Source organism: Toxorhynchites rutilus, chromosome 3 (genome assembly GCF_029784135.1).
Source record: "Toxorhynchites rutilus septentrionalis strain SRP chromosome 3, ASM2978413v1, whole genome shotgun sequence".
In the NCBI taxonomy this organism is placed as follows: Eukaryota; Metazoa; Arthropoda; class Insecta; order Diptera; family Culicidae; genus Toxorhynchites; species Toxorhynchites rutilus.
The window spans coordinates 68,192,003-68,215,506 of record NC_073746.1 but is presented as its reverse complement, the minus strand read 5'-3'; the positions used below and the strand labels follow the sequence as shown (position 1 = coordinate 68,215,506).

The 23,504-nt window shown below is 38.6% G+C and overlaps 1 protein-coding gene and 1 non-coding gene across 2 annotated transcripts; one reads left to right on the top strand and one right to left on the bottom strand.

The window, feature by feature from the left end:
- Positions 1–11,628: 11,628 nt before the first annotated feature.
- LOC129777794 (72 kDa type IV collagenase-like) lies at positions 11,629–13,267 on the bottom strand. Its single transcript, XM_055784276.1, has 2 exons — positions 13,073–13,267; positions 11,629–13,013 (listed from the first exon to the last, which is right to left on the bottom strand). Exons 1-2 carry the CDS (start codon positions 13,244–13,246, stop codon positions 11,733–11,735), a joined length of 1,455 nt encoding a protein of 484 aa, XP_055640251.1. The 5' UTR covers positions 13,247–13,267; the 3' UTR covers positions 11,629–11,732.
- Positions 13,268–19,270: 6,003 nt separating this feature from the next.
- On the top strand, positions 19,271–19,344 carry Trnan-guu (transfer RNA asparagine (anticodon GUU)). The gene has a single exon. It is a non-coding gene; the product is annotated as a tRNA-Asn (tRNA).
- Positions 19,345–23,504: the final 4,160 nt, after the last annotated feature.

The window sequence follows — 23,504 nt, the reverse complement described above, 5'->3', positions numbered from 1 at the left end:
ATCAGTTCAGATGATCGAAATATCAAATGGAGGCCAATGAGTCTTCTTTGGAATAACATTATGCTTGCGAGAATGCTTGGATTTTGCTTCGGAATAATTGATTGTATTTGCCTTTTTTGGTTTACATAGTTAAAGTTGCAGGGCGCTCTATATTTTTATATTTTTTTCTTAAAAGCTTTGCATAACATATCCAAAAATCAGAGAGTTATTGTCACTGCCAGCATAAAGAAAAAACAAGATTTTAATATTCAGTACTTTATTTGAATACAGGGTTTTCCATTTCGGGCTTCCGAAAGTATACAGCCCTGCGCTGACAACCGTTTGATATAGCTGTCAACCAAAGCGTCATATCGTTAGTTGAATGTCTGCCATTTTACAATATGGATCGTTTTAGCATCGCACAACGTGTTAATTTTGTTAAATTATACTATAAAAATTATAAAAACCCGGCAAATGTTTTTCGAGCATTACGGACGGATTTTGGTCGTCATGGACGGCCTACAAAGCAATCGCTAATGTAGTGCGTAAATTCGAACAAACTGGATCCGTAGCGAATATTATGTAACCTGTGCATCATCGTAATGTGCGTTCGGCCGAAAACATTGCTGCTGTTGCTGCCGGTGTGGAGGATGACCCGAATGTTTCGATTCCATTGTGGCGAATTTTGCATTTGGACTTGCACCTACGTCCATATAAAGTCCAACTGGTACAAAAATTAGAGCGTGGTGACCATGGAATGCGTCGGGCATACGTCGATTAGGTGAACGAACAACAGCAGCAAAATGCTGAATGTTCGCATCAAATTTTCTTCAGCGATGAGGCACATTTCGAGCTCGGTGGCTATGTGAACACCCAAAATTGCCGTATATGGGGCTCAGAAAATCTACACGTGATTGTTGAGAGGCCATTGCATCCGCCAAAAGTCACTGTTTTGTGCGCATTATGGTCTGGTGGAGTCATCGGGCCGTATTTCTTTGAAAATGAGGATGGCGAGACGGTAACTGTGAATGGTGAGCGCTATGGCCACATGTTAACCGATTTTTTTGCCACAAATTGAAGATATGGATACGGATGACATGTGTGGTCTCAGCAGGACGGCGCCACGTGCCACACAACACGACCGAACATGGCCATATTGCGAACGGAATTTGAGGGACGCATAATTTCGCGTTTTGGTGATGCCAATTGGCCGTCCAGATCATGCGATTTGAACCCGCTAGACTTTTTTTTGTGGGGTTATGCGAAAGACCGTGTCTATGCCAACTCTCCGCAAACTCTTGAACATTTGAAAGACAACATTCGTGAAGTTATGACCGAGATACCGCCCCATATGTTCTGAAAAGTCATCGAAAATTACCTGTTCCGGATCAAGGTGTGCGAGGAAGCCCTAGGTGGACATATGAATGATGTTGTATTTCACACATAATGGCATAAACTAAACTTTAATTTGAAATAAAAGTTTCATCGAAATTCGAATTCTAAGTGTGTTTTATTTCAATTTACTTTCGGAATTTAAAGTTGGAAAACCCTGTATAAACAAAACTGTACAATTACAAAAACAAACTACGAAACACTTGGCACTAAAACCACTACACAAAATCGACAGAAACAGCATCAACAGGTCTGAATCCACGCCTGGAAAACATAATCAATAAGTATGTTAATAACAAAAAAATATTTATTGTCACTTAGGCGTCGTGCACAAATTACGTAACGCTAAAAATGCGATTTTCTGAACGAAATGCAGGATACATTGGGACATTGTATTAAACTGCTTCAGCATGACCAAGGTGCTCTAGCATCCTGCGATAACAAACGGAATAAGCTTTTGTTTAGCAGCTATGACAAAATCAAGATCTGTGTTTTTGGTCTGAAAAAATCTTTTTAGCTTTTTCTCAAAAATCTATATTGGAATCTGTAGTAGGTCCAATTTTTAGGCATAATGTTCATAGATTGACATAGAAATTATTGATTAGACGATGTTGATGGTATTCACGCAATACCAGGAAACATATACACATTACATTACTTTATTAAGGTGCAACGGAAATTCATTCAGTTACCAGGGGATGCTTGTTCACGTTGGACAATGTAAATATCTTCATTATAATATATTTCAGGTACACACAAAAATGTAATGGTAGTAATAAATTAAAAGGTGACATAATAAGGTTAACTGGAGAGCTGTCAACGCTTGAGATATGATATGATTTAGATATGGACAGAGAAGGAATTTTTCATTATAAACACATTAATCGGGTATGTTTTTATTTAAATTTCTATTATTTATATTTTATTATATTATAAATCTCCAAAGTCTGGTTCTAGAACATCAGATTTGGTGTATTATTCTTGGCATATATTACTCAAGAATGAAAGATAAAGTGTTCTGGTGTCGAGATTAATCTGAGTGAATTCAGGTGTTTCAGTTTGTTTTGTTCAATTCAACAATCAATAGCAAAACATAGTTCAAGAAACAGTGAAATAAGATTTCGGTCGTAGTTATGTTTATGTAGTTATGTTTAATGACGGATTCCAGTGAGAGCGGGCGAATTCAGCATTTTCAATGGTACGAGCATCAATATTTCCTGAACTGATTTAATACCTACTTTTCGCTTTGAGCACTGCATTCTCAATTCATTTGAAAAATAAACTTTCAAACGGAATGGATTTTCGCGACAGTATGAGTGAACTTTTGGAGTTTACGTTTTCTGTGCTTTAGTAAGAAAAAGATAAACGATGTTATTTTTCATTATACGCTATATGAATAAAATAGATTAGATGGGAAAAAATATTATTAACCTCAAGCCATTATTGCAACGTTATTTTCAAAAATCTGTAAATTTTGCATGAAATACAAAACATGTGTAATCTATAATCTACAGATTCTTGGTTCAAAAAGTCTAAATAATATGTAGAAATACAGATTATTATGTAGCTATGGTAACCCTATTCGAGATGCATCTATCGGTGCTTGCTTGCTCACTGCTATTAAACTCATTAAAAGACGTGCTTTATCATCTTGGCTCAGGAAACACACCTCATTCGATCCCAGAATCGAAGCTAGCTGCTCAAACACATAGGGGCCGTGAATTTCTTTAGGAATAAAAATGGAATTTTGTAACGTGACGATCACGTGATAACATACGAATATCAAAATATTAGGTTGAGGTCAAATATACACCGTTTTGTTGTAAAATTTGTTGCCATTCTAAAGGTAGCTTCATAATGTATCTATCATAGAAGTCTTGGTCCTTATTGGCGAAATACTTTAGCAATAGATTTTTACAATCTTCTCTTGAACCCAATTTCTTATCACTCTGGAAATGTTGGAATGCGAGAAAAAGGTGGTAACCACTTGGTGCCAGGTCCGGACTATATGGTGGATGCATAAAAACATCCCAATCAAGCTCTCGGAATTGTGTGGCCTTGCGTTGTCCTGATGGAACACAACGTCTCTTTTCTGCCCATGATTGCATAGGAGACGTAATCGACAACACCATTAGTGTTGGGAAAACGCATTTTTGTTGTTTTTTGGGGCTACAAGCATAACCATGCAAATTTCCGATGAAATGATCTGTCCAGTTGAAGGATATGATCGGCAAAAAGAGGACCTAGATGATTTTGCAGATTATAACATATGTTTTCCATTTGGAAAACGCTTGCGTCTATTTATGCGGACAATCAATCGTTTCAATGAACATTTGTCCGCATAGCTAGACGTAATCACCAGTGTTTTAATCAATTTATTGAATTTGTAAAGGCAATCTGCAATGTTGGTAATTTTAGCAACATGATTTACCGATATCACGACCAATCGCATAAGGATACTGGAGTGACTTACTCCAACGGTATTAGTAAATGCTGAGTATGTGGAATAATTCAATGTTGAATCCGAGGAGTTATATTGGTAAGAACCAATATTATTTTATTTTTACTACTGATGTTTCATTATCAACTTGAAGGTTCAAATGCACAAATTTAGGTAATTATAACATTAAAAAACACAATTGCTTCTCTTTGTTCATCGTATACAGAAAATAGTAATTATAAGAGCAGGGTTTCAAGGGTTCATTATATTCATCTATTAGGAAACACTTAGTAATAAGACACTATCGTGACAGACATGTTTGGACTCTACAAAGAATGTGATTCAAATGTAGATTTAGCTTATAACACATAATACTCACAATTGTTGATTTTCGAACGATGTATGAAAGCTGTATGAAACTACGTCTGTTATGCGGACAAACAGTGATTTTTCGGAAACATTTTTTCAAAATTGCTCAAATGTTTTCGAACAGAAAATGTTTGTTTACATGTTGAGCAAACGTATTACATTGTGTAGAATGCGAAATAGCAAAAAAGGCGATTTTGTTCATTTTGTCGTTAACGTCTCCAATACAAACATGGGCAGTTCTGTTGGCCAATTCTGGACGATTCTAGTCAATTGATAGCTTCAAACGTTCCATTTATTGGCTGTAGAGAACTGAGTTTAGTTCAATGCACAAAAAAAATTTAAAATAATAAATAAAAAATTAAAAATATTTTTTTCTAAATTAAAAAAAAAATAAATTAAATTCCACGTATTTTATTGTTGCAGTATCGGCACCATAAACACCATTCACAATTTCAGCTTGCATTTTCACCTTTATAAAAGAAAAAATGTTAAAATGTACCGGTTGTTTTCTTTGTTGACCCCATTTTTAACACCCTGTAACTTACAACTGAATGAAACAACCAAGAAACAGCAACAGAAGTTTTTTTAAATGTGAAATGTCACCTCTTCAACGCCTAAACTTGAAATTGTATGAACTATATTACGCATGATATTGATCAATAAAGCCAGCTATCAAGAATATAATGGATAACTTTTTCCCCAACCTCATATTAACCCATTTTATGTCAAGCGTTCGAAAAATCGAACAGCACCTTTGATAATTTTTCATGTCTTTGGAAAGCAACCATATGGTAATGTTTTTGCACTAAGAGATAGCTTAATTTATTAGCTACCACTTACCATCGATTTCATTCAATTTTGTGTAACTTTTTTTGGTAATAAATTCTATTTAAAGCAAGTATGTTTGAAAGTTGTTTTCAATTTCAATTAAAAAACCCAATAAAATACAAAAATATGTGAACTTTTCTACAGTATTACTTTGACAATAAGACATACATTGTGATATAGGACGAAACTCATTCGATTGAGCCTCCTTCAGGAAAGTAACAGTCGGGGAAATTGAGTGTTCGAAAAATCGAACCAAAACGAACAAGTTTTTCTGCTGAATCCACATCAACACATCTAACCTCCGCAACGCACTTTGATTTGTTTATTTTGGAAGACGGAAGGTTTTTCATTTATTCTTGCTTTTCCAATTGTGAATGTTTGCAAATATCGATTAATTTAGCAAATATTATTGAAAACCTGTATGATTTTTTGTCCGTAATAACCGTAGGTTATGGCGGCCCGTAGAATTTCGTGTGTGGAGGAACTGGAGGAAATGATCAGAACGCGTAACGAGAATTCTAATGAGATTGTTGATGTGAATGTTTTTCCGCCATACCGAATAATAACCTCCCAACTTTTCAGGTAATTTTTAAGCATTTACATTTCTTTACAACCAACAATAAAAAAGGCATATGCTTTCGTTTGAAAGAAACACCCTGCCTGTAATATGTTAAAATTACATGAAACATGAAATACCACATCTCACCTTAGGTGGATTAATTTGGGTTCATACTTAGAGACATCCATTCTCCTGTGCTTGTTCTTCCTGGAATGCAAAATTGATGCATTTATGAATACCGTATATTTGATACTTGAAGTGACTTTTTGTTCGCAGTATGTTTGTACTTGTCAAAAAAAGTGCGGGTTTCGGCCAATGTTCGATTTTTCGAATAAAGGGTGTGTCACATCAAATTGCATCACGGAAAAAACGCTGTAGAAATTCGTCCAGTAGACCGATCCTTTTGAAAATTTTAGACAGTAAAATAAAAACTATTAAACAACTTTTGGCATTTTCTTTTTATTCATACTTCGAGCCCAAGCCCGTATGCTCGCACCTTCCTCTTTACCCCGTCCATAGGGTTCTGTACAACGTCAGGTTGTAGTTTTTCTTGAACAGAAATCCATTTTCTCTTGAAGTCCGCCTCCGATTTGACAACTTTTGGGTTCTTCCGGAGGGCCTGCTTCATAATCGCCCAATATTTCTCTATTGGGCGAAGCTCCGGCGCGTTGGGCGGGTTCATTTCCTTTGGCACGAAGGTGACCCCGTTGGCTTCGTACCACTCCAACACGTCCTTTGAATAGTGGCACGAAGCGAGATCCGGCCAGAAGATGGTCGGGCCCTCGTGCTGCTTCAATAGTGGTAGTAAGCGCTTCTGTAGGCACTCCTTAAGGTAAACCTGCCCGTTTACCGTGCCGGTCATCACGTAGGGGGCGCTCCGCTTTCCGCAAGAGCAGATCGCTTGCCACACCATGTACTTTTTGGCAAACTTGGATAGTTTCTGCTTGCGATTCTCCTCCGGAACGCTGAATTTGTCCTCTGCGGAGAAGAACAACAGGCTCGGCAGCTGACGAAAGTCCGCTTTGACGTAGGTTTCGTCGTCCATTACCAGGCAATGCGGCTTCGTCAGTATTTCGGTGTACAGCTTCCGGGCTCGCGTCTTTCCCACCATGTTTTGCCTTTCGTCGCGGTTAGGAGACTTCTGAACCTTGTATGTACGCAGGCCCTCCCGCTGCTTGGTCCGCTGGACGAATGAACTTGACAAATTCAGCTTATTGGCGACATCCCGGACCGAACTTCTCGGATCACGTCTAAACTGCTTAACTACGCGCTTGTGATCTTTTTCACTGACGGAGCATCCATTTTTGCCGTTCTTCACCTTCCGGTCGATGGTTAGGTTCTCGAAGTATCGTTTTAGTACTCTGCTGACCGTGGATTGGACGATTCCCAGCATCTTACCGATGTCCCGATGTGAAAACTCCGGATTCTCGAAATGAGTGCACAGGATTAATTCACGACGCTCTTTTTCGTTTTCAATCTTATCTGATTATAAGCGAAAGCTGAAGATATAATTCCTAAAAATTAAATTTCTACAGCGTTTTTTCCGTGATGCAATTTGATGTGACACACCCTTTAGTCATTTCCCGGAAAATGGAAGATGAGAAAAAAATTATTCTTGAACATTGGTGAAACGGAAAAAACGCTGTAGAAATTTAATTTTTAGGAATTATATCTTCAGCTTTCGCTTATAATCAGATAAGAGTGTATAGATCACGTTGAAATTTTTCGTAAATTTGGAAAAATGTCGTCGAACGAAAAAGAGCGTCGTGAATTAATCCTGCGCACTCATTTCGAGAATCCGGAGTTGTCACATCGGGACATCGGTAAGATGCTGGGAATCGTCCAATCCACGGTCAGCAGAGTACTAAAACGATAATCCGAGAAGTTTGGTCCGGGATGTCGCCAATAAGCTGAATTTGTCAAGTTCATTCGTCCAGCGGACCAAGCAGCGGGAGGGCCTGCGTACATACAAGGTTCAGAAGGCTCCTAACCGCGACGAAAGACAAAACATGGTGGGAAAGACGCGAGCCCGGAAGCTGTACACCGAAATACTGACGAAGCCGCATTGCCTGGTAATGGACGACGAAACCTACGTCAAAGCGGACTTTCGTCAGCTGCCGAGCCTGTTGTTCTTCTCCGCAGAGGACAAATTCAGCGTTCCGGAGGAGAATCGCAAGCAGAAACTATCCAAGTTTGCCAAAAAGTACATGGTGTGGCAAGCGATCTGCTCTTGCGGAAAGCGGAGCGCCCCCTACGTGATGACCGGCACGGTAAACGGGCAGGTTTACCTTAAGGAGTGCCTACAGAAGCGCTTACTACCACTATTGAAGCAGCACGAGGGCCCGACCATCTTCTGGCCGGATCTCGCTTCGTGCCACTATTCAAAGGACGTGTTGGAGTGGTACGAAGCCAACGGGGTCACCTTCGTGCCAAAGGAAATGAACCCGCCCAACGCGCCGGAGCTTCGCCCAATAGAGAAATATTGGGCGATTATGAAGCAGGCCCTCCGGAAGAACCCAAAAGTTGTCAAATCGAAGGCGGACTTCAAGAGAAAATGGATTTCTGTTCAAAAAAAAACTACAACCTGACGTTGTACAGAACCTTATGGACGGGGTAAAGAGGAAGGTGCGAGCATACGGGCTTGGGCTCGAAGTATGAATAGAAAGAAAATGCCAAAAGTTGTTTAATAGTTTTTATTTTACTGTCTAAAATTTTCAAAAGGATCGGTCTACTGGGCGAATTTCTACAGCGTTTTTTCCGTGATGCAATTTGATGTGACACACCCTTTATGATAATGAATATGATGATTTTGGGTAGCTTCCATCATATTTGGTTCCATGCAAAATCAGCCGAAAAACAGCAAATTTTGACGCAATTCTCATCGATTTTAATAGAACATGGTATACACAATGAAAAAAAAAATCAAAAACTTTTTTGGCGTTCAAAATCAGCAATGACTCATCTGGCAAGACATAAAAGAATCATTCTATCCAATATTTAACATTATAGTAGTTCTGTATAATGATATTTTACTGGGGTGTTATTTGATGGTTTTCTACACTTCAAACTTTGATAAATTTTTAAATAATGCATTGATGCATTGGAAGTAGTGAAAATATGTCCCCTATTAAACGGCTACGATATTACTAATTGTAACATTCTCCGTTTTTCACCCAATCTCACCCCCGTGTCCCAATCACACCCTCATCGACGGTACATGGATTTTCTTGCAGAACATAAATGGGATTAGGAGAGAAGAACATAGTGTTTAGGCGAGCGAGCGAGCCAGTGGTACCATTTCCCTGTCACTTGAGAATTACAACTGAATGGAAATCCGAGCGGGCACCGGCTTATATAAATATTAGTGTGATTTCAATAGCCTGTTTTCAAAACAATGTTTATGCTATTGAAACAAGTCAACAATCCTGGTCAATAATTAACAAGCAAGAGCATTAACAAGCTCTTGGACATTTTGTCTTTCGAATGAAGTGATTATCATACCATTCCTCTTAGCAGGCACAGAGGTACCGTTCTGAATCATATTCTAATATGTTGAATATATGAAACTTTGTTCTAATATGTTGAATGGCTTGATGCACTGATGATATAACAATAAAATTAATATCCCAATTGCTTCTTCAGAGCATTCCCTTGGTTTCACTATCACTTCATTTAAGAATTACATTTGAATTATTACATAGTAAGAAAATTACGAATGTAGCGTAAGCCTGAACGGTCTTGGCTTTCTTTCATACAACTAAAACTCGACCAATCGTTTTGGCGTGCAACTCTCGACTCTTTTATTTTTCCGACATTAATTCTACAAACTAATTCTTCTACCTTCGAATTTCTGGGGAGGCGCTTGAAGTTACCCCGCTATATCTGCCGATAAATAATTACGCGCCGAGTAATCAAAAAATGTCCCGTGTGTGTTGAACTGCCACGAACCGAGTGGAAACTTGAGATTTGATTCACTCGCACAAAAATAACAAAATTGATGTACGTAAAAAAAAATGTAGACTCGGTGACAACATAATGTAATTAGAGGAGTGTTCGATTTTCGACAAGGGTGATGCACTTTTGGATCTTGACGACAAAGCGCAAGTGTGCTTCAATGAAATATGAAAAAATGGAGCGAAGCATTCTCCAAGCGTCTCTACATACATATATGGAGGAATTAGGGTCGCTTCACGAAATAAAGTGTCCGAAATTTGATTCATTGTCCGAAGTTTGATTCTTATCCGCTTCATTTGAAAAGCACTCTATTGGATGATTTTCTAATGTTTTCAATCAAATAGGTACCAAAGTAGAAAGCTTAAAAGTATATTGAACTAATTTATGAAAAACTAGCTAACCCGGCAAACTTCGTCCCGCCCATTTACTTGATTAATTCTCGAGTAATGCAAAAAATTGTGTTTCATTTGTACGGCAGCCCCCTCTAAGAGAGGGGGAAGGAGTATCTTAACACCATAGAAACATTTATTGCATCCTAAAACCTCCACATGCCAAATTTGGTTTCATTTGCTTGATTAATTCTCGAGTAATGCAGAAATTTGTGTTTCATTTGTATGGCAGCCCCCCCTTTGAGTGGGGGAAGGACTGTCTAACCATCATAGAAACATTTATTGCACCCTAAATCGTTCACATGCCAACTTTGGTTTCGTTTGATTGATTAATTTCCGAGTAATGCAAAAAATTGTGTTTCATTTGTATGGCAGCCCCCTCTAAGAGAGGGGGAAGGAGTATCTTATCACCATAGAAACATTTATTACATCCTAAAACCTCCACATGCCAAATTTGGTTTCATTTGCTTGATTAATTCTCGAGTAATGCAGAAATTTGTGTTTCATTTGTATGGCAGCCCCCCCTTTGAGTGGGGGAAGGACTGTCTAACCATCATAGAAACATTTATTGCACCCTAAAACGTTCACATGCTAACTTTGGTTTCGTTTGATTGATTAATTTCCGAGTAATGCAAAAAATTGTGTTTCATTTGTATGGCAGCCCCCTCTTTGAGTGGGGGAAGGACTGTCTAACCATCATAGAAACATTTATTGCACCCTAAAACTTTCACATGCCAACTTTGGTTTCGTTTGCTTGGTTAATTTCCGAGTAATGCAAAAAATTGTGTTTCATTTGTATGGCAGCCCCCTCTAAGAGAGGGGGAAGGAGTATCTTATCACCATAGAAACATTTATTACATCCTAAAACCTCCACATGCCAAATTTGGTTTCATTTACTTGATTAATTCTCGAGTAATGCAGAAATTTGTGTTTCATTTGTATGGCAGCCCCCCCTTTGAGTGGGGGAAGGACTGTCTAACCATCATAGAAACATTTATTGCACCCTAAAACTTTCACATGCCAACTTTGGTTTCGTTTGCTTGGTTAATTTCCGAGTAATGCAGAAATTTGTGTTTCATTTGTATGGCAGCCCCCCCCCCCACCTTAGAGAGGGGGGTGGGGTCTCAAAATATCACGAAAACCTTCCCCGGCCCCAAAAACCCCTACATACCAATTTTCATGTCGATCGGTTCAGTAGTTTCCGAGTCTATAAGAATCAGACAGACAGACAGACATCACTCCATTTTTATATATATAGATAGATAGATAGATAGATAGATATCAACCAAATAATGCCTGTGCATAGTGTTGAGATCTGTTTTCGGCATCATATGCCTTAAGCGTCCGAAATATGATTCAGAACGGTATTAATGTTCAAAACCTTGCACTCTAAGTGTAGCGCTCTCGTTTTAGGAACTTAGAACTTACATCCCAGTATAGAACTGAAAGACATAGTCCTACATAAAAAAAGGGCAGCTCACAGAATACAGCATTAGTTATTAAGCCGTTCGCTCCGAGACAGACACTCTCTGGTTAACTCCTAAACTGGAGTCCATAGGCTCAATTTTGTGGCTCATTTAGCATTAACGCATAACACGAGGAGGCGAACTACCTTCCAACCCACTAAGATACTCAGGCACGTGATATCTTATATACTGATTAAATTCCATGGTATCAATACTTATTAGATTTCCTAACCACTCTAAATCAAGAGATAAAATTGTTAATGGCACATTAATGAGGCTCAGGAAATGTACCTAGTTTATTTACTTACTCATTCATAACTATTATATCTAACTCAACCTGTGATTTACGAGTCACATCAACATCTAAACCACTTGCTTTCCAGTGGCTGTCCAGGACCAACAGTAAAACCTTTCGTGGAAAGCGTGAAATAATTCCTACCTTGGAAGAAATAAAACCGCCCATCGGTATGGTGCAGAGCGGCGTCCATATTCACCGGCATGCCCCTGAAATCGTACACTAATCTCGGGAAGTGGCTGCTCACAGGGGGTTTCTTCGCAGGATTATAGAACCAATAGTGCTTCCCCTTGACAGCGATGAGACTTCCAGCACGCGTCTGGTACAAAGCACTCATATCGTTTGGCAATCCGGGGAGCTCACTAGAAATTGCTCTCGGATATCCGGCCTCGAGCTGATCTTCCGCATAAACCCACAGTTCACTTCCTTTAAAGAAAAATGTCTTATTACTGTGACAGGTGAATGCGGCATCAATGTTGGTGGGCAGATGCGGCCATTTCGTTGATATCGGCTTCCCTTTGGGATTGAATTCACTCAGCAGAAAATAATAGTCTTCTGCTAAAATAAACGTTGCGCCCGATGCGTCATTCAAAATGGTGTCAATTTTAGGCAAGGAACAAAGTCTCGGACCCGGAGAAGCTAGTGATACTTTTCTGGGTCGATCCGCGATCCGACGGGCGTCATACATGGCAAGAAGAGCTGAACGATCCTGAAGCGGAATTTTAGTATGATACCGAATATGCATAGGAAACATAATCGAAGTTCGCGAATTATTGTGCTCCAACCCGAGGGTATGACCGATTTCGTGCAAAGTCGCACTGAAGAACTGCTCTGGCGAATATGTCAACATATTATTGTAGTGAATGTCACCAATCTCGGGAAAAAACGCATGCGCCACAGTGGAATTGCTACTGAATCGACATTCCATTCCCAGTCGATCTTTATGAATTTCTTTCTCAGTGCTTATGTAAATATCAGCGTTGCTCCGCGTCCCTTCCGTTATGTTTAAATCAATATGCCTGGTCCACTCGTCAAATGCCCGTTTGATGTTCTTTCTGGCCGCGTCCAAACCAATGCTCGGCGGGAAACTTCTTATCTTATAGGTCAACGATTTGCGGGACCATTTTTCATTCCCGGAGTTCAGCTCGGCGACACCACACCTCGGAGCGGCGATAAGTCGCTTCATGTCGTCATCCAGCGTACCAGTTTCGGGCAGTTGCATTCTATGTTGAAATTTTTTCAGTGCAAGTGAGGTTTGATCTTCCAGGGCCTGATCCATTCTATTGCCGACGTTATGCACGGCATAGGTGTCTTTGAGAAAGCCAAATTGTCTCAGGAAATCCTGAGAAGAAGAGTGCTGTTGCGAAAACGATTTCAATGCACGAGAGTCCTACAACATACCTGAACATCTTTCTCAGTCACCTCGGGTGAAGATCTCGGATCTGTTGATATAACATCACCATCTACTAAGTACTCCAAATTAGTGGTTTCTACAGGATCGATTCGAGCAGGCGCGAGGTAAACAGTTGAAAGATGAGAAATCACCAAAAAAACGTAAATCCCGAGCGGCTTCATCTCTACGCCTCACAGCGATAATGTTGCAATCGTACTGATGCTGTGAGTTGAATATGAGTCAATCCTATCAACATAATACATACAATGCCTAGTAAAGCGTTGCCAAAGATTATTTATGATGAAGTTTTGCCTTCAGTTCTAATGCTCGGTTTAATCCATATACAGTGATAGACATTCGCCGCACTTGAAAAAAAAAAACTTGAAACACTTACAAAACAACTAGGAATGTTCTTTATATCGGGATACTTATTTGCTGTAGTGGAAGTATATTTAAGTCAATTTTATTGAAAGGACGCGCGTCACAATCACACACACACACACACAAGGCGGCATCGGTTGATATAAACATTCAAACGTCGTTTTTTCCCGAGACATACGTTTAGCCGCAGGGCATAAACATCGAGTTTTCGCATAATCACCAAGCCTTTATCTGTGTTTTTTGAAAAAATACTTGGGAATGTTCAATTTACAAGATAAATATTAGATGTGCAACGTAAGAATTTGGTTAGATTAGTGATTTGCGTATAATTTAAAGGAATGGCGAAAGGTATTCTATTGACGGAAGAGGGGCGGAAAATAATAAAGAAAATCAATGAACAAAAGTTTTCTAATCGCTCGATCGTAACAAAAATTGGTCTATCTGACAAAATGGTACGGAATTTCTTTAAATAGTGGCAGAAATATGGGATATAACGACCAACAAATGGAACACCAATGTTACTTTGCGTCTTAAAGGTCGAATACGACACGAAGCAACCATGAAACGATATCCTGCTCATACATTAAGGCAGAATCGGTTGTTCCAGTAACGAAGAGGCATATTGCGCTCATCTTGAATAAGTCACCAAACATCATGTGGAAGATAGTTCAAGGGAAGCCGAAACTGACCGCCACCCATAAGCAGAACCATCTCATTTTCGCCCGGCAATACATGGAGAGGAAACTAGAATGGAGAAATGTTGTATTTTCCGGCGAGAAAAGTTCAATTTGGATGGTCCGGATTGTTACAGTTGCTATTGGTACAATTTAAGTCAACGGCATGTCGTGAGATCGAAGCGAAACTTTGGGGGTGGAAGTTTGACAGTTTGGGGAGCCGTTTCATATCACAGCAAGCTTCACATTTGTTTCATTTTCACCCGAATGAACTCCGAAAAGTATCTTCAATTACTGGAGGACGTTTTGATTGGCCATATTGAGAATAACGCTAACGAAGATGTCGTTTTTTCAGCAGGATTATGCATAGATCCACGTTTCCAAGCAATCGAAGGCATGGTTTGCCGAGAAGGACATTCCGCTTCTTGAATGACCTGCTGGCAATCCCATAGAGAACCTATGGAGAATCTTGGCCGAAATGGTCTATGCAAACGGATGACAATTTGACAACATTTCCAGTCTCAAGACAGTGCTTCAGGAATGTTGGGCTACAATCAATATGGCAACACTTTAAAAGCTGTCTTACTCGATGCCAAATCGAGTATTCAAAGTGATCCGAAATGGAGGTGGACATACTAAATATTAGCTACCGATTGGACTCGAAATTTGCCGCACAAATTTTCCGCAAAAAACTTTTTTTTAGAATGCATTCGATGAAAATAAACAATAATCGTCTTTTATGAGCAAAACTGTACAAAAAATTGACTTATTTTTAAAAATATTGAGGAAAAATAGGGTGCGGCTACACGAATGTCTACCACTGTAGTTATAATTTCGTATTTCCTATTTCGAACGTTTTGTCCATTTAATGTTCGAAGAGAAACAGATCGAACGGAATGGAAAAACAACTCGAATCAAATACAGAATGGAATTTTATCAAGTCGTTCGAAATAATTCGAATCGATCGAAATACAGAATAGGGGTGAATCTCATATATTTTAGGATACGAGAAAAAAAAATCTTTGTACAGCGCAATGATCTCAATATACCGACAAAATTTAGACATATGAAATTTCGGTACATGTGGAAAAACTACACATACGAACGCATTTAAATAAAAGCAAAAGTGGGGTTCAAAGTAATATTTTTTTTCTAAATTTCGAAATGCCTGAAAATATATATAATTTTTATTTGTACCGCGAAAAACACTTTAAAAATTCTGAAAAAAATCACATATACCTAAAATAGACTTAGGAAGAAATTTGAATACAAACTAGAGTAATACTGAATCTCAAATAAATAAAATTTGATTTAGAATTAAAATAAAAATTAATTGAATGTTCTTTTAGTAAAGGGTGTGTCACATCAAATTGCATCACGGAAAAAACGCTGTAGAAATTTAATTTTTAGGAATTATATCTTCAGCTTTCGCTTATAATCAGATAAGAGTGTATAGATCACGTTGGCCATGCTTCACTGTCAATTTTTCGTAAATTTGGAAAAATGTCGCCGAACGAAAAAGAGCGTCGTAAATTAATCCTGTGCACTCATTTCGAGAATCCGGAGTTGTCACATCGGGACATCGGTAAGATGCTGGGAATCGTCCAATCCACGGTCAGCAGAGTACTAAAACGATACTTCGAGAACCTAACCATCGACCGGAAGGTGAAGAACGGCAAAAATGGATGCTCCGTCAGTGAAAAAGATCACAAGCGCGTAGTTAAGCAGTTTAGACGTGATCCGAGAAGTTCGGTCCGGGATGTCGCCAATAAGCTGAATTTGTCAAGTTCATTCGTCCAGCGGACCAAGCAGCGGGAGGGCCTGCGTACATACAAGGTTCAGAAGGCTCCTAACCGCAACGAAAGGCAAAACATGGTGGGGAAGACACGAGCCCGGAAGCTGTACACCAAAATTCTGACGAAGCCGCGTTGCCTGGTAATGGACGACGAAACCTACGTCAAAGCGAACGTTCGTCAGCTGCCGGGCCTGTTGTTCTTCTCCGCAGAGGACAAATTCAGCGTTCCGGAGGAAATTCGCAAGCAGAAACTATCCAAGTTTGCCAAAAAGTACATGGTGTGGCAAGCGATCTGCTCTTGCAGAAAGCGGAGCGCCCCCTTCGTGATGACCGGCACGGTAAACAGGCAGGTTTACCTTAAGGAGTGCCTACAGAAGCGCTTACTACCACTATTGAAGCAGCACGAGGGCCCGACCATCTTCTGGCCGGATCTCGCTTCGTGCCACTATTCAAAGGACGTGTTGGAGTGGTACGAAGCCAACGGGGTCACCTTCGTGCCAAAGGAAATGAACCCGCCCAACGCGCCGGAGCTTCGCCCAATAGAGAAATATTGGGCCATTATGAAGCAGGCCCTCCGGAAGAACCCAAAAGTTGTCAAATCGGAGGCGGACTTCAAGAGAAAATGGATTTCTGTTCAAAAAACAGGAAGTGGGTTATATCTATGGTATAACCGCAAGGGTGACGTAGGACTATCGTTGATTTAGAGATCATTTGTATGAAGTTGAATCTGAATTCATTCTGAATGAATGAATATTTGGAGAACTTCGAGAACGAGAGCGTTACGTTGGAGGCACAAGGTTTTATGCATCCAATATTGGATACGGAAATATCCTACTGATGGGGAAGAATAATCTTCAGAAGCTATCCTGTTGATTGCGATTGATTGAAAAATCACAAAACCTAATGTATTTGGTCACAGTGTTACATGGATAGAAAACATTCAAATAAACTCTTTCACATGAATGTATTTTTAAATTCCTAGAGCAACTGGCAGATTATTTTCCAGATCTTTCTATGTTGAATGGCATCCAAACGGAAAGAATTCCGTGCATGTATGTGTGTGTAGCGGCTGCTTCGAGATCTTCCCGGGGAACCGTTTGTAGCATCACTCTCCTCCTGATGGATTCCCTTCTGGCCTAAGGTGCACAAACAGGCTCTTGGTGACACCGTTCATCCGCGCTTTCATGATAAATGAAGAGCTTCACCACAACAGCGACAATATGCTCCAATCGCTGTTCAATTAGAACTGAGTAGATTTCCGAGCGGCGCTCGCTTATATACCGATTGGTGATTTCAATAGCCTATTTTGAAAGCAAATTTAAGACTATTGAAACAAGTTTTTGGATCAGAAAGTAACAAGTATAGAACGCGTAGACATTTTATCTTTCGAATGAAGTGTTTATCATACCATTTCGTTCAGTTGTTTAGGAGCTATTAACACTCAAAATCTCGGTCTTCGGCTTAACGCTTTCGTTTTCGAAACTTTGATTTTACACCCCGGTATAGAAATGAAAGACGTAGTCCTACGTCAAAAAACTACAACCTGACGTTGTACAGAACCTTATGGACGGGGTAAAGAGGAAGGTGCGAGCATACGGGCTTGGGCTCGAAGTATGAATAAAAAGAAAATGCCAAAAGTTGTTTAATAGTTTTAATTTTACTGTCTAAAATTTTCAAAAGGATCGGTCTACTGGGCGAATTTCTACAGCGTTTTTTCCGTGATGCAATTTGATGTGACACACCCTTTATTTGATTTTTTGATGAAAAAAATGTTTGAAAATATTGATCGATACACCTTAGTAAAATGTACTTTCAGTATTTTTTTTCATATTTTTGTCTCAAAGCTATTGAGAATGGCGTGAAAAAAACGAAAAGGTGCATTTTTCACCACAGATCCTATGGTGTACCATATATGGATATACAGCGCGGACTCGATTATATACAGTTTTTGATTCCTTTTCACTGTATATAATCGAATCCTGTATATAATCGAGCCAAAAAAAATTTTTTTTTGCATGTATTTTTCGTTTTTTGAAAATAAAAGGAGAATTTGATTTTTGATTCATCCCCTTAAAGTCAGAAAACACCTTTCTCACATGAAAAAAAATAATTTATCCAGATTCTCTCAGAAGGTGATAGATGATCATATTTGATGAAAAAAAACCTCCTACGCTTATGTTCGAATTTCAACAATGACAGAGTTAGAGAACTTTTTTTTTGTTTCGGACTCTGTTGCCTCAAACTGGCTCTACATTAAAAAGGACGCTACGGAAGACGATTCTGACGATTCATTTGAAAGATGAGAAAATTTAGTGCAGGATATAGAGTGGAACAACTAAATTAGTGGATTACACAACATTTTGGAAGTGGAAACCTTAAAAGTTAATAATTTTTAATGTGTTATTACTCATTTTATCCTAATTATAAAACTAGATTGTTTCTATCAATTAAATTGAAGTTCTTTAACCGCTCTACAATTTTTTCTTTGACGTCCAACTATCTTTCTTAATATTGATATACACAATTTCTGGTGAAAGCAAAATCTTCAAGAATCACGATTGTTACCCCACCGTACATGTAATACCTTAAATTTCACCTTAACGTTGAAAGGTCGACTCGATTATATACAGTTTGGAAAAAAATATTTTTTTATATTAAATCGAGTCCAAAATTGTATATAATCGAATCACATATAATCGAGTCTGACCTGTATATGGTACTACTGCCGAAATGTTTTATTCAGTACCCTATACAATATTTTCCATTAAGCTGGTGATTAGGTTTGTGGGGACTTTTTACTCCCTTACCCAGCCAGATCTTTTGGAAATATAAAAAAAAATTGTACCGCGCAACACTGAAAAAAACTGAAAAAATCACATAGATCTAGAAAAGCCATAAGAACACATTCAAATATGAATTAGAGTAGTACTGAATCTCTAAATCAAAAAAAAAAATTCAAAATTTCAATATTTTTATAGTACACAAATTTTTGATGAAATTTTTATTGATAGACCGTAGACAGATGCACATTCTATTTTTTTTTTAAATTTTTATCTCGAAGCTTTTGAGGATGGCATGAAATAAATGAAAAAGTACGTTTTTCACTATAGATCCTATGTTAAACCACATAGGGGTTCAAATAAACCGCCAAAATTTCTTATTTAATATCCTATACAATATTTGCCATTTGGTGATTTGGTTTGGGGGCTCTTTTTACTCCATTACCCGGTCAGGCCAGGCCCTGGACACGGGTCAAGGCGAGAGCTGCAAATCGCCCAGGTTGGAAGCTTCTAACGGAAACACTATGCTCCCAGCGTGGAGCGTAGCAAGCAAGAAATCCACAAAATCCCATCAGGGCCTTCGTGGCGCAATCGGTTAGCGCGTTCGGCTGTTAACCGAAAGGTTGGTGGTTCGAGTCCACCCGGGGGCGTTTAATTTTTTAAAAATTTGATCGACTAACTACTGATCAGTAGTAGTACTACATCATCATTGCTAATATGCGAGAAAATGCAGGGAAGAACGTGAAGACTGACCATTCCATCACGAACGTAAGTTTGTATCGACCGGATCTGCAGTGCAAAATTTTCCCAATATATCCATTTTCGTTACCACTCCACTCCACTTATTCGTCACGATACATCTTGGCTTTGGTGATAACCAACTAAATCTGGTCAAAACATCACATGTCCATCAAAAAACCAGGCCTTAAAAAGCTTGACGAAAGTCTAATATATTGCAGTCATTCTCTCTGGAAATGGAATCATCTCGAGAACACCTTTGGAAACTTCGTACTTGCTTGTATCTGTATGCATGGTTACTGTGACAGGTAACCTGTTTGCTCGGGTTGTTCAAGGTTTTGTATCATCTCGCAGTAGTCAATAAATTCCACTAACGTCCCAGAGAAACTTTTGCCGTTTCAAGGAGCATTACTTGCATACTTAGTTGAAATTTCTTATGCCAAACAACACGTCTTGAATGTATTTTGAGAGACAATCGGTTAGCGTGCACAATGCAAGTCGGAAAAAAAGTCACAGGAGGGTTGTGTCTGACACACGACCGCATAGTTGACGTAGGATTCCGTTAGGCTATCTGTTGATTTTGGAAATGTTTGAAGAATTAAATCGTTAAACTCTTTGATAATGATTTGATGGCCTCCTGAGAAGGACTGTTTTGTTCGATTGTTGGGTATTGTTTGTTCACTCCACCAGTGTTTACCGAGTGATGATGACAGAAGGATGGTAAACAGTCGTTGGATGGTGCGTACCAGATAAAAAATACTGAAGTGGAACGAGATATGACTAAAACCACCATCTGTGATTCTAGACGATACCTTCTGTGATATGTATGGATGCAATAAAAAATAAGAAACTCACTAATGTAATATAAGATGATTACCAATACCGAACAAAATTATCATTTTTTCTCATCAGTAAAAACATTTTACTTTAACATAGAGAAAACATATTTGAAATGGAAAAGGTAATTTTTTTTATATTTTTTACTTTCTGAATGTTTATTCGACCCATTGCGAATTTTAGTTTGACTAACAACACCTATTACTATATGTGTCACTTTTTCTAATATTTCTTAACTTTTCCAATTTTTCTCGCCGTATAAACTTTCCTTGAGTGAAAGCGAACACAACAAAATAGACAGCTTGAACCAAACGACCCGTTCTCGAGCGGGAACACACATTGGTTTTTATTTATCAAAATTTAAATGAATCGTTTCATATATAAAGTCATTTTCAACACAACTGCTACCATATACAATTTTACATTTACAATACACGATCAGTCATTGATATGAAATTTCACGAAGCAACCAACATTAAAGTTCCAATTTAAAATTTTATTTGCAAGAATTCATCGTTTCACTCACCTTACTTGCAATATAAAAATGCCCCTGACTTTCATATATTTACAATGTCGATTTCCCCCGGGCATCTTGGTTTTGATGTCTCTGTTGGGGAATACATTTCGGTAGGAACGAAAGTTCCCCCTAGTTTCATGTATTTGCAATGCCGCTTTCCCCCAGGCAGCTTGGTTTTGATGTCTCTGTTAGGGACCCGTCGCCTATGTTGTCAATTTCGACCAATCAGAAGTAGGTATTTCCGTTAGGATAGGGGCTGAAATTTTTCAATTGTTCAATAGTTAGTTTCATGACATATATCAATTTCTTCAATATAAAAAATTGTTATGGAGTGCCGAAATCGATTGACGCAAAAATTTCATCAATCCATCATGAAATGACTGAGCAATAAGCGTTTGAAATTGGACCATTTTCACGATGTGCTCGATTTTCGATTTTCAATTTGTACCCCAGTATGTTCCCGAAAGACGTAATCCAACGTCAAAATTCTTGGATGTGTCGAGCCTTTCAACTTCATAGTTCATCCGCCTCTACCATCGAAGTAGGATAATCAAAAGATCAAATCGTAGTCTATAGGCTGATGATACTGTGATTCTTAAGAAAGGCTGTTAACTGTTGAGGCTCCAGCGAGACTAGAATTACATTTTTTTTGTCAAATTGTTTGCAACCGAGGCGTCAACATATTCAAGCTTCACCAGACGCTCGTAATTGGAAGTTTTCAATTTCAATGGTGAATTTACGAATTTGAATGTCGTGTACCGAGTATTATTCTCGATCAGCATCTCGATCTAGTCATCATCAGTGGCGTCACGAAATTTCAGAACAGCCCAATACTTAAGCCATACGCATACAATAAATATCATCAACGCAGAAAACATATTTCGAACACAGGGAATCCGTTTTATTTGAGTACCTTATGGTCGTCACAAACTTTCCAATATTGAAATAGCAAAATAAATAAAAAATGAATGGGTTATATCTATGATATCACCGCAAGGTTGACGTGAGACTACCTTAGCTTAGCAATTATTTGTTTGTATTGATTTAATTTTTGATTGAATGCAACAATTTGCGAATTCAATATATTTGCTTTGTGAGTAAAAAGATTGAACAAATGCCATGTAAGGTCAATTCATGCATTTTGATAGATTATGCTCTTCGTTACAAGTTAATTTAATGGCAGTCCTTTTACGTTTGGTATGATGCCTAGGACAAAATATGTGAACGGAAAAATTATCAAACGATTATTTTACTTTACATTTTCCTCTGTAGTTTGCATCTCTCAAATGTACTTACTTCTCGTACTCTCGTATGCACGATTTTCCCAGGTTCCTAAGTTTAGAAGACCGTGTTAGGGAAACTTATTCTAGTCTGCACAAAGGCAAGCGAGTACAAAAGTACTCCTAGTTTATTTGCAAAGCCGATTTCACCAGATACCTTGGTGTTGAAGTCTGTGTTAGGCAAACACATTTCAGTCGGAACAAAAAAGCCTTCGACTTACATGTATTTGCAATGCCAATTTCCCCACGCTTCATGGATTAGACGTTTGTGTTGGGGAAACACATTTCAGTCGGAACAAATATGCTCCCGACTTGCACGTATTTGCAATGCCGATTTCCCCACGTTCCATGGATTTGAAGTCTGTGTTAGGGAAACACATTTCAGTCGGAACAAAAATATCCCCAACTTGCATGAATTTGCAATGCCGATTTCCTCCAGGCACCATGGTTTTGAAATCTCTGTTAAGGAACACATTTCGGTGGTAGCAAAAGCTCCCCCTACTTTCACGTGTTTGCAATGCCGATTTCTCCAACGCTGTTTGGTTTTGAAGTCTGTGTTAGGGAACACATTTCGGTGAAAACAAAAGTCCCCATACTTTTATGTATTTGCAATACTGATTTCCCCGAGGCTGCATGGTTGAGATGGCTGTATTGGGGAAGCTGTAAATCGAGCCAATCAAAACGAGGCAGTTGGGGTGTTTAGATAAAGCTTAACATCTTACAGTTATTCAATTGTTTATCTAAAGAAGAATAACATTTTATTAATTGCGTTAGATACGTAGAAGTATTCCCTATCAATTGATGCAAACATCTTTCCGATCCAGTAAGAAATGTTCGAGTTATAAGCATTCGAAATCTTTCATTTTTTGCTGCATGTTTTGTGATTAGGTTTTCATTTTACCCCTCATATATTCCGGTTAGACGTAGTCCCACGTCAAAAAGCTGCTTTCGACTGTCTGTTTGGCACAAAAAAAAATCATAGGAGGTTGTGTTCAAGACACGACCGCATTGTTGACGTAGAACTACGCTGTAGTTTAATTCAAGTCACTTGTTTACAACTGCGGATATTATTTTATAATGCTACGAAAATTTTGAAATAACCATTCTACCAGTTTGGTCGCCCTGAAATGTTTTTTTTTTATTGTAGAATCATTTTACGACAATTGTTTGATGAATCATTTTTGTGCTCGCCGAACAATACATGGTCGATATAAGCGCAGCTGTCGTCCTTAGTGGAGAAAGTTTTGCTACTGGCAAGCGAAACCAAATCACATACAAAACTCCAGAACGACATTTACTTTCTTGGTGACTAAAAAGGCGAAATAAACTATATCTGCACGCGAACCCAGAAAAACTAATGACTTATTATAACGTATTAAATAACTTGGTATTTCCCAAATAATTTTTGGCGCACAACCTTAAACTTGCTTCACCATAG

Coding starts and splice junctions, on each gene's coding strand:
- LOC129777794 (XM_055784276.1), bottom strand. CDS start 13,246: ATGAAGCCGCTCGGGATTTACGTTTTTTTGGTGATTTCTCATCTTTCA. Junction 13,014..13,072: donor TGACTGAGAAAGATGTTCAG/GTATGTTGTAGG, acceptor TCTTCTTCTCAG/GATTTCCTGAGACAATTTGG.